This window comes from Arachis hypogaea, chromosome 11 (genome assembly GCF_003086295.3).
Source record: "Arachis hypogaea cultivar Tifrunner chromosome 11, arahy.Tifrunner.gnm2.J5K5, whole genome shotgun sequence".
NCBI classification, from domain to species: domain Eukaryota; kingdom Viridiplantae; phylum Streptophyta; class Magnoliopsida; order Fabales; family Fabaceae; genus Arachis; species Arachis hypogaea.
In genome coordinates this window covers 6890497-6904829 of record NC_092046.1, presented here as the reverse complement: position 1 = coordinate 6904829, position 14333 = coordinate 6890497, and the positions used below count along the sequence as shown (strand labels likewise).

The 14333-nt window shown below is 29.0% G+C and overlaps 2 protein-coding genes across 5 annotated transcripts; both read left to right on the top strand.

Annotated features, from left to right (window-relative positions):
- Positions 1-1029: 1029 nt before the first annotated feature.
- Positions 1030-6208, top strand: LOC112720086 (vacuolar cation/proton exchanger 5). Of its 4 annotated transcripts, none has more exons than XM_025770899.3 (12): positions 1030-1368; positions 1510-1563; positions 2051-2308; positions 2391-2458; positions 2554-2582; positions 2969-3165; positions 3259-3471; positions 4103-4237; positions 5043-5159; positions 5237-5290; positions 5519-5635; positions 5899-6208. In XM_025770899.3, exons 3-12 carry the CDS (start codon positions 2051-2053, stop codon positions 6010-6012), a joined length of 1302 nt encoding a protein of 433 aa, XP_025626684.1. In that variant the 5' UTR covers positions 1030-1368; positions 1510-1563; the 3' UTR covers positions 6013-6208. The 4 variants fall into 4 exon arrangements, with proteins under 4 accessions (XP_025626684.1, XP_025626683.1, XP_025626685.1 ...); XM_025770898.3 differs by having other exon boundaries at positions 1031-1368; positions 1524-1563; XM_025770900.3 differs by having other exon boundaries at positions 1031-1379.
- Positions 6209-7831: 1623 nt separating this feature from the next.
- Positions 7832-12406, top strand: LOC112720087 (probable amino acid permease 7). The gene is made up of 4 exons (XM_025770903.2): positions 7832-7957; positions 8050-8286; positions 8942-9035; positions 12284-12406. The coding sequence occupies exons 1-4, from the start codon at positions 7867-7869 to the stop codon at positions 12369-12371; spliced, it is 510 nt and encodes a 169-aa protein (XP_025626688.2). The 5' UTR covers positions 7832-7866; the 3' UTR covers positions 12372-12406.
- Positions 12407-14333: the final 1927 nt, after the last annotated feature.

The window sequence follows — 14333 nt, the reverse complement described above, 5'->3', positions numbered from 1 at the left end:
AAGAAAAATTCAATCTTTGCATAACCTTCGGTTTTTATGTCCCCAATCCATTGGTCTTGATTGAAACTTCGGAAGTGGGAAAGAAGTGAAACAGTACAGTGACAAAAAAAAAAAAGTGGAACAGTGTTTCTTTTATATGGGCTTTGTCGATTTGCATTGTTTGACTTTTTGTTTCCTGTATTTGGTTGTTCGTGTTTGGGTGTTATTTGGTTGTTGGAATTTGGGGATGGGCCAGTGGATTTGAGCAAAATCTACTTAATTATGCTAAGCATGTAAATACAATGTCAAAAAAAAAGCACGTAAATACCAAAAATAAAATGTTAAGCATGTAATCAATTTAAGTTTATCAAATAGTTTCTTTGTTATTGGTCAACGACAAACCCTTAAATGAAATTTAATATTATAGAAAATTAATCTTCAACCTGTTAAATTGAGAGATACCATAAAAAAACAAAAAAAATAATTCCTTCACTTATTTAAATAAATATCAAAAATTCAAATTTTTTGTACATATAATAATTCATCAGTCAATAATTTATAATGTACGAATACTAACATTAACATAGACACATCACACATCAACACACAAATTTTAATAAAACTTTCATTAGTAAAATTTACTAAAAATTTGTCAATTAAATAAATTTTAATATTTTATTTACTATATTTTGTATTAATAACTTAGATTTAGAATATAGAATCTAGTACTTAAGGTATAAGAATTAGAATATAAAATTTATAATTTATAATTTAGTATTTATAATTTAAGATTTAAAATTTAAAATTTAAATTCAAAATTTAAATTTAAAAATTCAAAAATTATATATTTTTTACTTATTTTAAAATACATTAGCATTCGTTCTATATTTTTATTTAGACGGTCATATGTATTTTTTTATTTTATTAAAATTAAATTTATAAAATATTTAACATACAATTTCAAGATAACTAAATTAAACATTTAATTAATGTAAATTAATTGAAAATTAACAAGAAGCATATAAGTTTCAGCATCCTAAATTTGATTTCCGTTTTTAGGAAAGTATGATAGCGTTTACTTCAATGTGAGAAACGTGTATTCGTTCTTCCAAATCAAACAAGACGAGAAGAACAAAAAAAGAAAAAAAAGAGAAGATATTCGATAAACGGCTGCAACAAAGAGAAATGAACTCTCTCCAAATTCTTTAACGAACCCACAAAAAAAAAACACACACACACACACACACTGAAACTGAAACCGAACTGCTTCACCGTTCAACTCTTTCTCTCTCCCAAAAAAAGAAAAAGAAAAAGAAATTCCAAAACAATCACTTCGTATGTTGTGGAATACATGGAATCTCGAGTTGAAGTGAAACAACCAACACTGAAGTAAGATCTGGGTACATCAAATTTCCTTATTATTATTTTATTTGACCTTTTTCTTAGTGTATTTTTTTAGAAAGGGAAAAAAAAAACTAATTTTTTTTGGTCAATTACAATTTTTTTTTGGTCTCTTTCTCTAATTTTCAGTCTCCGCATTGCAGTACATCCGGATTTTCAGATGACTTGCCTGAGACTCGCAAGGTGTGTTCTTTAATTCATTCTGATTACGCCTTTGATTCCTTTTCTTATTTTTAGGAATTGGGATTGTAATTTTTTCCCCAAAATAGAAAATGAAAGAAAACTTAATTTTGTGGATATATTTTATATGAATACGGGGTAATATTTTTTTTGTGTTAGATACAGTAAGATTTTTGGATTTGTACCTTTTTTTTTTTTTAATGTGAGTTGCATAAAACAATGTGGGAGATCTGCAATGTTCATCATTAGGAAAATGATGGCTTTTATAGTACAATGATTCAAGTGCCAAAAGCAACATAGATTTAGTCATCTTTTTTCTTTTCTTTTCTTTTTCCTTTTTCTATTATTAGTAAAATGTTTTTCAAAAGTCAAGTTCAGAATTCCAAACTAGTGTGCTACTGGAACTTCTTTGCTCACAAACTTAGTGTTCATATGCAACATTCTTTCGATAATCGATCTAAAACTTGATGATACATTGTCCGAGTACCAGATGAATTCTTCGAATGGAAGACCAACAAACAAGTTTGAGGATCAAGTTCCTTTTAGCCCTGAAATAGCTTATCACCAGCCAGAATCTACTATGGCTGCACGTGGATCACATCCCGGAGAATCGCTCACTGTTCGCAGCGAAACATTGGGGGGCATTATTTACAGGAGCATACGGCTTGTGGTTTTCTCGAACAGACTCAACTTGCTTATGCCTTTTGGGCCTCTTGCGATTCTTGTTCAGAAATTGACTGGTCATCATGTGAGCTGTAGTTCACTAAATTCTTTACTTACCTGCATTTTTGGGTAAATATCAAATATTGATTTGTTTAGGTCAATTGCAGGGCTGGGTCTTCGGTCTTAGTTTACTGGGGATAATGCCTTTGGCAGAGCGGCTCGGTTATGCCACAGAGTAATATTATATTGTGCTCTTTTTTTCTGAAGTTTTTCTTAAATTTTTTTACTTTTTATGGTTGCTAATGATATGCTTTTCTTGGTCTTATATAGGCAACTTGCATTTTACACTGGAGATACAGGTATGCAATTTTGTAAACAGTTCCGATAAATAACATTTTACCTTTGATCTTCTTCTAAAATCAACCCAGTTTTGATGCTGAAATAACTTAAAACTGCACTATGCAATAAAATTATGAAACATTCATAACTTAATCTTGATACAAATTATATCTAGATACCTTGAACTATTAATGTAACAAGTTTCCAAAGTTTTTTGGCAGATATTTTGTAACATAGGGAATAATTATTAGGACAAGTCTCTCTTAATCTTGATTTAAATGGTATATTACATTTGAAAGTACTGATTCCTGTTATTCACTTTAATCATACAATGTGCATTTATTTTCTCTCTGTGATATCTAAGTTGTGGTATTTTATTTCCCACTTATTCCATTTTATCTTGCAGTTGGGGGTCTTTTAAATGCTACATTTGGAAATGCAACAGAATTAATAATCTCGTTATATGCTCTGAAAAGTGGATTGACACGAGTAGTCCAGCTCTCGCTGCTGGGTTCAATTTTGTCAAACATGTTGCTTGTGCTTGGATGTGCATTCTTAAGTGGTGGTATTGTTTTCAGCAAGAAGGAACAAGTATTTAACAAGGTAGACATGTTAACTGTCTGCCTCTTTGATTTTCTTCCCGATTTTCATTTCATAAAAAAAAAAAAACTGTAGCTGATTCAAATTAGCATTCAGGCAGCTGCTACGGTGAATTCAGGATTGCTGCTTATGGCAGTTATGGGCCTACTTTTTCCAGCTGTTCTTCATTATACACGAACTGAGGTGCATTTTGGGAAGTCAGAACTGGCGCTTTCAAGATTCAGCAGCTGTGTCATGCTTGTGGCCTATGCTGCATACTTATTTTTCCAGTTGAGAAGTCAAAGTGGTCTCTATATCTCTGCGAACGAGGTTGGTAGAATTGTTTGGCTTTTGCTTCCTCGGTCACTCTATTATATGTGCATGTACAGTATATGCTAATGGAGTGCCATGTGGTAGATTTGTTTGAATTAAAGTACGGGATTATGAGACAGGGACTATTTAGGATAATAATATATATCTTGAACAGAATGCAGATTAGCAGAGTCTATATATATGTTGCAGACTAGTAGAATTTGATTTGTTCAAAATAACTGTCTCCGTTTATCAATTTTTCACACTATTTGTAATATGTCCCAATAGATATGTCTGCCATTTCTGATCCCCTTAGGGATTAAAATTCACACCAAGATTTTTAAGTTTGGTTCATGTTTTTATTCCTGAGGAATTATTTTGGAGAAGTTTTCATCCAGGTTTTCCAGGGATATTAATATCTGAAAGACCAAAGAAACCTGTGGATGATTGGCTAGCTAGGATTTTTTTTCCCCCCATCACTTACTTGTACAAGTAAAGAGATTTTTCAGTTTTGCGATTTTCTTAAATCTTCTGCACTCACCAAGAGCTTTTGTAATATGTTCAATGTTCATTATTGGGATACAAGTCATGGCTTGGCTGGGTTTTGCTTCTTGTACTGACATAATAACATCTTGGCTAACCAATTTAGGAAGAGAGAGAGACAGGCGACAACTCAACTGACGATGAATCTCCTGAAATTTCTAAATGGGAATCAATAATCTGGCTTTCGGTTATGACTGCTTGGATATCAATTCTTTCCGAATATTTGGTTGGCGCTATAGAGGTGGATAATGTTTCATGTTCCTCTTTCACATAGCATTTATCTGTTTGAGGTTCTTGTGTTTCTTTTTTATTGCTACCCGAAATATAACACTCATACCCTTTCAGAGGTAGAGAAACTCAAGTAGATTCTCATTTGAGTTTATATGTTTGATTGAAATATAATTATTACTTCCTTGTCAAAGAAAAAAAAAAGGAAGATAATATAATCATTACTTAGCATATCATGTTTTATGTATGCATGTTTGTTAGCATATGATGCCATTGCATTGCCATTCATAGGTTTGATGTTTTTGAAGTAAAATCTTTTTCTCTATTTTAAACTTGAGTTGTCCTTAATCCATTCAAATCACTCTAAATGCTTGATTTGATTTTAATTGAAATGTCATTTTGTCTTGAGAATATTTTACAAGAAAATGACTTTTCTTAGATACCAAGTATTTAAATGAATGAAAATTTTCAGTACTTTTCTCTTTAGAAATTTGAGAAAAGGACAAATAGGTCCCTGACCTTTTGCTCTGCGGACATTTTTGTCCCTGACCATTGAAAAATACTTTTAAGTCCCTGACCTTCACAAAACTTGGACGGATCAGTCCCTGACGGAGTCATTTGGACGGATCAGTCCCTGACGGAGGCATTTGGACGGAGGGACTGATCCGTCCAAATTTTGTGAAAGTCAGGGACTTAAAAGTGTTTTTCAATGGTCAGGAACAAAAATGTCCGCGAGACAAAAGGTCAGGGACCTATTTGTCCTTTTCTCTATAATTTTTTATGAAATTTACATTTCTGTTTGATCAACTGTGTAACAGGGAGCATCTAATTCATGGAACATACCTGTAACATTCATTAGTGTCATATTGCTTCCACTGGTGGGGAATGCAGCAGAACATGCTAGTGCTATCATGTTTGCCATGAAAGATAAATTAGTGAGCTTTCTTCACTTCTTCTGCTCTTCCTCTAACATTAATATAACTTTTCAATTTTATAATTTTACTCCTTTCAGGACATCTCCTTGGGAGTAGCGATAGGGTCGTCCACACAGATATCTATGTTCGTTGTAAGTATTATTGTTGAATTGTTTGTCAGGGTAGCAAACATACATTGCTTTCTCTAAACTTTTGCCTGTGTTTGTGTGCTTCTGTTTTGTGGAAGATGCTGCAAGTTTTGCACTTGGATTAGGGTATTTGGAGAAAGATCTTATGATGTTGAATTTCTGTATTAATATGATTTCGAATATTCTTATGTTGTTTGGTTCCTTGAAGTTTTTCTCTGTTTAATTGTGCAGATACCATTTTGTGTTGTTATGGGGTGGATAATGGGGCAACCATTGGACCTGAACTTTCAACTTTTTGAGACAGCAGCACTATTTCTAACTGTTATAGTTGTTGCCTTCATGTTACAGGTTATTTTCTTCCTTCCAAGAGAATTTAATTTGTAAACATTGTCAGCCTAAAAAAGTTTTACACACGTCCAATCATATATCGCCACATAGTTTTGACTCACAGCCACTATGTCAAATTTGTATAAATGAAAGCATCTGATTGGACGACAGTGGAAAACTCTTTTGACACTACCAATGTAGAGAAATAAAACTATTTATGTGGCGTATCGTTATGATGTTCGGAGCTTACAACGACACATGGTAAATCATTATTGATTTTGCAGGAAGGAACTGCAAATTACTTCAAGGGGGTAATGCTTGTGCTTTGCTATCTGATAGTAGCAGCTAGTTTTTATGTACATGTAGATTCCAATTCTGAAGACCAGCCTGTTCCCTAACGAGATAAATTCCATTTTATATTACCTTATTATTATGATTATTATTAGTATTATTTTTCTTCCTTTTTTTTTTTGTGGTTTGGGAAATTAGGTTGTAAAGGTTTTTGTTCTGTTAAACCTGATGCAAATGTAATGAGTTAATTCAGTTCCTCTTTCCACCTTTTGGTTTTACTAAATAAATGCATAGTATATGAAAGTACAGGAGTAATTAAGAAATGAAGGTAGCATACACCATAAGCATTTTCTTTTCTGAACTTTACCGGCAATGTTCCATCTCACAAAAAACTTCGAGTTTTAGCTCTATGCATCGAAGAAGAAAAACGTTTCACTTAATTGAGTTATGGACTTATGGTGAGGATATTTTACTAGAGGTTTCTATTGGGAGTCTGCATTTCGCAACTCTTGTGGAGTTTGGATTTTTGGGTTCATTTCAAGAACCTAGGTTTTAGAAAATTTGTTTTATTTATCATTTGTTTATTGTAGGATGCTCGATTCGATTCACACTAAAATTGTCGGATCGGATTAGCGGTGGATCAAATTGGATCAGATATCGAATATATCCATAAAATATAAAAATATTTTAAAAATTTTATTTTTATTAAAAAGTATCAATAAATTTTCTTTTTTTCACTCTTTTAAGTATGTTACTCTTAAAATATTATTAAATATATTTTTTTAAATAATAAAAATAAAATAATACAAAATATATAATAATTATTAATTGAAATAAAACATAAGAAGAATATTTATTTATTTATTTATTTATTTTTGCAAATATACAGATATGTGGATATCTATTTAAAATCTACAATCCAAACTTTTTAGCATGCGAAAAACCTTGTGAATTAGATCAATATTCTTAATTTTCAGATTGGATTTGAATAAATATCACAGATATGTGAATTGAATTCGATCCATAAACATCCTTATGGGTACATTAAATAAAGCGAAAAATAGTAAGTTTTGGCTAAAAATTTTTGTTTTGGCTAAAAATTTTTGTTTTCTAAGACTTCTCGCTAGAAAATATGATTTAGTTGAGACTAACTCAATTCAAGCATGTCAAGTTGCTAGTGAGTAGTGACTTCTTTCCGAAAAACATGCAAGAGCCGAATGAAGGTTCCAAAATTTTGGCTTTTATTGCACTGTCCATGAACTATTTCTCTATCGTGCGTACTTTGAACCACAAAGAGAGAGAAATGAAGAAAATTGCATTCCTAGCGTTTGCGTGGAAGTTATAATGCTGAAATACTCCGTTGTTCTCACACATTTTAAAATTTAAAAGTGGTCAAGTCTTCAATAATAATTCAACTTATACAATTTAAAAAAAAAATTTGGGATATGAAGAATATATATATATATATATATATATATATATATATATATATATATATATATATATATTTTCTTTTTGTTTGTTTGTTTTTTCTTTTCAGTTAGCCTCGGTCGTTTTCATCCTCAATGAGTTATTGCATTTTGCTTAGAAGAAAACATAGGTGGAAACTCAGGTGTAGTTAACTTTAGATAAAGTTGATAGCTGAGAGCTATTAGACGAAAATTTAATCAAATCAGTCAAACTATCTAACGGTTCTCAATTATTAACTTCACGTGAAGTCGATTCCACCTAAGTTTCTACCTTATTTTATCATATATATTGAGAATTTCCATCAAGAAAGTCGCATCCCCTGAAAATTCAAATCCAACATCATTCCCATTATAATAAAAGGAAAGATGCTGACCAAAAGAAAAAATAATAATAATAAAAGTGCTGATAGGTCCATATATATATATATAGGCTATTTAATTTAAGTTGAATAAGGTTTTCCGTTTTTGGTTAAAGGATTTGTAGAAACAATAATGGTGGTGGAGGGAGCAATTGATGATGAATCTCCATTGATTCAAAGCTTTTGTTCTGGTGATGTTTTAGGAGGACCTTCAAAGAGAACTGGTAAGTGTTGCTACCTTCTTCTATATATTCATTCTTCTCGAAAAAGCATATATAATTAATAATTTAATATCAATCAATATTAAATTTTGAAGGGAGTGTATGGAGTGCAGTGTCACACATAATAACAGGTGTAATAGGGGCAGGAGTGTTGTCTCTAGCATGGGCAGTGGCACAGTTAGGGTGGATCGCAGGTCCATTGTTGCTCATGCTCTTTGCACCCATCACCTTTGTTTCTTCATACATTCTATGTGATTGCTACAGATTTCCTCACCCTCAACTTGGTTCTATTAGGAACTCTTCCTACATGCTTGCTGTCAAGATGTTTCTTGGTCAAATCTCTTTCTCTCTCTCTCAACAAATTTAATATATTACTAAATTAATTATTATATATTTATATATAAATATATTAGTTAATTAATTTTTAATATATATTTTATATTTTAACATATATAAATTATCTACTGTTCATCATATAAAACAAACTTTTCATAAATGAATACTTTGATAAAAATAACTATACAATAACTAACACATTTTGAATGTCTTGTATTAAAAAAAATGAATATGAATATTCTCATAAAAAACATTTTATATAAAGATGATATTATAATTGTTAGATGATTCAGTAAAATATGTTAAATTATCTAACAATTTGCAATATTATTTTTATGTGAAGATATCTTTATAGAAATATTCATCTAAAAAAATGATCCAAAGTAAAAAAAATTGTAAAGTAACAAAATAGAATTAACCACATTAAATTTATAATTTTATGTATGAATTTTATGATCTTAATTCAAAGATAATTAGATTCCTAATTTCTTATTTTACCAATTTCCTCGGCATACTAATTAACATACATTGTTTAGAAAGAACTTATTACTTTATTAGTAGCCTCAATCGTTTGTCTACAACATTGACTTTGTAGATTGCATATTATGATTGATTGTAATTACTAATTACCAATTACTAATTACTAATTAGGAGATACAAAGGAAAAGATATGTGGAGTGCTGGTTCATGGAGGCTTATTTGGCACAAATATTGCTTACATCATTACAACTTCTAACAGCATCAAGTAAGCTACGCACTAAATTTACTTCTCTTTTTTTTTTGTGGTTAAGCTTTCTTTACTGCGTGTTATTGACAAAGGAAAATAGTATTCATTATTATTATTATCTATCTAAAAATATGTGAGAAAAAAAATTAATGTGATTTAAATTTGTTTTTAGTAATAGTGCCCAATACTTAATTAATTTTGATTTCTCCGATGAATATGTAGCACCTACAACAACAAACTAAAAAAACTAGCCACACTTTAATCTAATCTAGCATAACTAAATCCAAAAAAATCGTACGCTTTTGAAAATCGAACCGGACCGGCTAAACTCCAAGTCATCGCAACTCAAAAGTCAAAACCCAATTTCCAATTGATCGGATGTGAATCATTTTATTCCTAAATTCGCTGAGATTTTAACGGTTAGAGTACTTGTTTGTAAAAATGAGGGCATAAACATCAACAAGTATGTATTTTGTTTTTGGTTGATTTCCGAAACGGAAATAGAAACAAGAAAACAAAGACAAATGCAATATACCTTCCAATAACGTCACAAGGACAAAAGGGACTTAATTGATTCGGTGTGTTGAGACTGAAGCTTCACATTTTGGGATAGTGGAAGATGAAAGAGGCTAATCAAATTAAGAGATAGATTAGTCATCAAATCCCAAGATTAGAAATTGTCACATTGTTACAAGAATGAAATACAATTAAGGATTTACAATAGAAGGAAGCGCTTCAAAAACATTTCCTTCCATAAGGTAAGGTAATTAACCAACGATATCAAAGTCTTTCAATTCTCATATATAGAACAAACCATTATTATTGTTAACTTTCTTTGGTAGCTTTATAGTACACTGCGAAACTTGTTTGCATTTACTTTTCTTAAAAAAGATTGAGGTATTCATAATCAAAGACCGTGATTAATTTCTATTTGTTTGTAAATATTTCGACATATAGATATAGGTAATCGAGATAGTTGAGCACTTGAGCCGTTGTTTTGTTATACGCATATTAAGAACTATAGATGATAAGCCATGCAATTAATGCAAATGTTTCCATGCAGAAACAACTCCTTTTCCTTTTCTCTGGTCCCTAGCTATTTAGTTCCTGCAATATTCCCAGTTCGTTCATCTTGCAATGATCTATGAAATATGGCACTTTGCTAACTGCATTTACGTGTTAAATATATTTTAGATACAACATTTGTTTGATACGTATATTTTTTGTTCTTAATCATCTTAATAAAAAATAAAAAAAAATTATATACACTTAGACCCACTTAATAAAAAAATGTATATCTAAATATATTTTTGAAATAAGCTTAAAAATAATATATATTATTATTTATTAAAATAAAAAATATTTTAAATATTTTATATAATTAAAAATTTATGTGTATTTATATTGTGTCCTATCCTGTGTAAGTCACTAGGATGCACCTTGTAATGGGGATAGATACATCAAATCATGTTTTGTCATCGTTATTGCACATGTGGGGGATAGATACATTATTGTTCATTGCATTTGTTATGGTCGTCAAACTCAAAATGGACACAACTAAAAAGTGCTTGTTGATAAGCCGAAATATAACAAAACACTAAGGATGAAACTGATAATACTTATTCGAAAGATATTTATACTTTTAAAATTATAAGATAACACTTTATGTTTAATAGGTTGACAAGTTCATGTAGTTGTGGCCAATGAATTATAACTTAAATGGCATAATCTTCCTATACTCAACTAAGAGGTTGCGGGTTCGAGTCTCTTATCTTTGTTAAAAAAAAAATTCATGTAGTTGTGTTTTTTATTTTCAAATCTTAGGATTCAGAAGTACTTTAAAAGAACTTATGAAAATATTGTATAAAAGTAATTAGTTTATATTTTTAAAATTAAAAAATTTAATATAATATTAAACATTAAAAAATAGGAAAATTAAAAATTAATTATTATTATATTTATTTCTCTTATAATTATTTCAAACTTTAAAAAGAATTTTAACAAATACTATTATAACTTAATTTTCATATACTGATAATATAAATTTTATATAAACATCTAGTCGTACATTGTCATATATCATCAAAAGTAATTCACTTTTAAATTCACCAATTAAAAAATCATCTAAACATATGAATTTAATTTGGTGATTTAGTAAAATTCTTTATACCGTCAATTATTATATCAGACAAATTAGTATTGTTTTTAAAAAAAAAATTGGATCCCTAATCTTTTATATATTAGACAAAGTTCTTAATAAAATAAAATTAAAGAACATATTAGTCTCTAATTTTATTTTAAAAAATGACAAATAAGTTTTTTATATTTTTTTTTAAAATATAAGTACGGTTGAGAGATTAAATTGCATAAAACTTTTAAAAATCAAGGGGTTAATTAATCTGTTTATTTATTTTGTTAAAAGTTAATTTGTATAATTTTATAAAAGAATTAAATAGTCACTTTGTTAAACCTTTTTGTTAGGGATTAATTTATCCGGTATAAAGGTTAATTGTTTTAGATTAATTTAAAGTATTGCTCTAATATTATTTATTCCAAAAGAAAAAAATGCATTATTTTCAAATAAATGCGCTTTTAAATAAAGGGTAAGCTAAGTCAAGGTAATTTAAATTCGAAACTTCCATAGCTTTTTCTTTAACAATACCCAATTGGACATTTTAAAGTTTTAACTTCGTAATCAAAATGTTTATTAAACTACTTTTCTACCTTAGTCCATGACATAAATAAAAAAGTCTCGTGACATATAAATTCAGTCCAACATAATACATAAATTTAATTACAAGTTTAGTCTTTATTATTTTATCTTATCTTATCTTTAGTTGTTCTTATCTTATCTTTATTTGCGTTTATCTTTCTTAGGCCAATGCTCTATATATATTAGTTTTACTTTCATAATACAATTCAATTCAATCAATCAAAAAATACAAAGTATAATATTCTTCCTCTCTTCTTTTCTTATTCTTTCACAATTTTATCAATTTTCTTTATTAAAAATCATTAAGTGCTCTTAGCATAATGCAAAATAAATAAAGAGTAATACCTCAATTGGTCCCACAATTTAATTTTTCTTGTTGGTTTCTTATTATCATAATCTTTTTGGTTCATCAGCATAATTGATAATTAGCTTAATGACAAACCACCCCCATCATAATCTTTTTGGTTTCTTTATAACTTGAAAATAGTTTTTTATTGTATGCCAAAAACAATATTGTTTTATTGAATTGTTGGTTTCTGAATCATACTATCAGGAACTCAAATAAGCTTGATCTAATTCAATTGAGGTCCCATGCCATGAAAGCCGTGGGAGTTTCTCTACGAAGATTTTTCAGTTTCTAGTTTCTACAGCCTGAAATTTGATGTTTCCAAGGTACTTAGTTAATTACTTTTCTTTTTGGTAGAATGACCAATCTGAAGCTTTTTTTTTTTGGTCAAGAATCTAAAGCTTTTAGTAATTTTGATATTTTTAGCCTTTTTTGGATCCAATCTTTCAATCTTAGATTGTCCATAAAAAACTCTTTTTTGTTTTGCTATGTGACATAACATAATATTTAAACTTGGAGTTTAAAAGCATGTGGGCCAGGTTAACCTAAAATGGCCCAATAACTGTTTAGTCAATAGTCATAACTTCTTTGTAGTTGGATATGTCCCAAAAAGATACAGAAAGAAAAATAAAAAAGAGTTGGCAATTGTTTGTCCATATCTTTTCCTTGGGCTCGCTAAGAGCACACTAATGAATAAAAAACTAGGAACGGAAAATAGAGGAAGAAGAAGAAACTGAGAGCAAGTAGCGACACTTGTGTCACGGAAAATTTTAAAAAATTAGATTTAACAGTATTTGTATAGTTTTTTAGAGTGTTTGAGAATATTTTAGGTGATTTCGAAACGTTTTAGAATGTTCTAGAAAGTCTCGGAATATCTTAAAAGATTCTAGAAGATTTTGGAATGTCATAGAGTATTCTGAAAGAGTGTGGATGTATATAAAAGTATGAAAAGTAGTATGGAATAATTTAGAAGTATTTAGAGAAATGTGGTAGGATAGATATTTATAACGAAGGTTCTAGATGATCAATCTAGACCATTGATTATATTTAGTCCTAACCATCAATTGCGGAGGTGGATGACTATAAATAAGGAGTGAGAGTTAGAATGTATCTGTGTGAGTCATTTATAATAAACACTTGAGTAATAAAATATTTTTTTCACTAAAATTTTATTTCTCTTGTATTCTTAGCTTTCTTGCTAAATATTGAGAGTTACACTAATTTGATCTTAATTTAAGGGGTTAAGTAAGTCCAAATATCGATACAGTAGAATTAAAATATGTCCAAAACTATGACACTTAACTGGATAAATCTTATACAAATACAAATAACAAAGATTAAAACAAAAATAATCCATAAAAAAACAACAACAAAAAGTGATCATGTGAATTTTTAAACATTTAATCCAATCCCAACCGTTTATGTATATAGTAATTTGTGTATGTTTACAAGAATTCAAAAATTACAAACTAAATTAATTTAGGCAAGTGATTAATTCACTGAACTAATCTAATTAAATAAGTATTATAAATTTAAATATTACTTTACATATACAACAACCTATAAATTAATTCTTGGCTTATCAGAATAAAAATATCGACAATTTAACTGTGCTCTCTAATTGTTGTTATTTTAAAAACCACAAAGATTTAAGCTTGTTGCCTAGTGTCAGATGCTCTCATATCTATGTGACTGATGATGTGTTATTATTTGTACCATAAAATGTGTTTAGTGTCCTTAATTAGGTTAAATGTATATAATTGTTGACTTTTCTCAAATCTGCCACAAAATAAGTTCAAACATAAAAAGCAAAAACAGGTATCTTTCGTTCTCAATTTTAACAAGTACAAAAAATAAAAATATAAGAATAAACTATAATTTTAGCCTCTAATTTTTTAAATGAGCTTTATTTTAGTCTTTAACATTTTAATCGTTTTATTTTTATCCTAAAACATTTAAAATGATATCAATGTTATCTCATCAGCAAATCTCTTACTAACTTAATGAAATTGTTATACTATTAATAATACTTTTATTAAAACTACGTTTGTTCAATCTCCTCTCTCATTTTTATTTTTCAACAAATTTAAACCTCATTCTTTTACTTTTTTTTTCTTCCTTCTCAAACTCCAAATCCCATATGATGCACCACATTTACTTAAAAGATATAAGTATTTTATATATATTTTTTATTAGTTTAAATTTAAAAAAAATATAATATATATTAGTTTAAATTTAAAAAAAAAAAAACTTCATA

Bases quoted from the DNA above. Each gene is read 5' to 3' on its own strand.
- LOC112720086 (XM_025770898.3), top strand. From the start codon at position 1,331: ATGGAATCTCGAGTTGAAGTGAAACAACCAACACTGAA. The intron at 2,309-2,390 runs GTGAGCTGTAGT...GGTCAATTGCAG, and splicing joins AGAAATTGACTGGTCATCAT to GGCTGGGTCTTCGGTCTTAG. The intron at 5,160-5,236 runs GTGAGCTTTCTT...TACTCCTTTCAG, and splicing joins TTGCCATGAAAGATAAATTA to GACATCTCCTTGGGAGTAGC.
- LOC112720087 (XM_025770903.2), top strand. From the start codon at position 7,867: ATGGTGGTGGAGGGAGCAATTGATGATGAATCTCCATTGATTCAAAGC. The intron at 7,958-8,049 runs GTAAGTGTTGCT...TAAATTTTGAAG, and splicing joins AGGACCTTCAAAGAGAACTG to GGAGTGTATGGAGTGCAGTG. The intron at 9,036-12,283 runs GTAAGCTACGCA...TCATACTATCAG, and splicing joins ACAACTTCTAACAGCATCAA to GAACTCAAATAAGCTTGATC.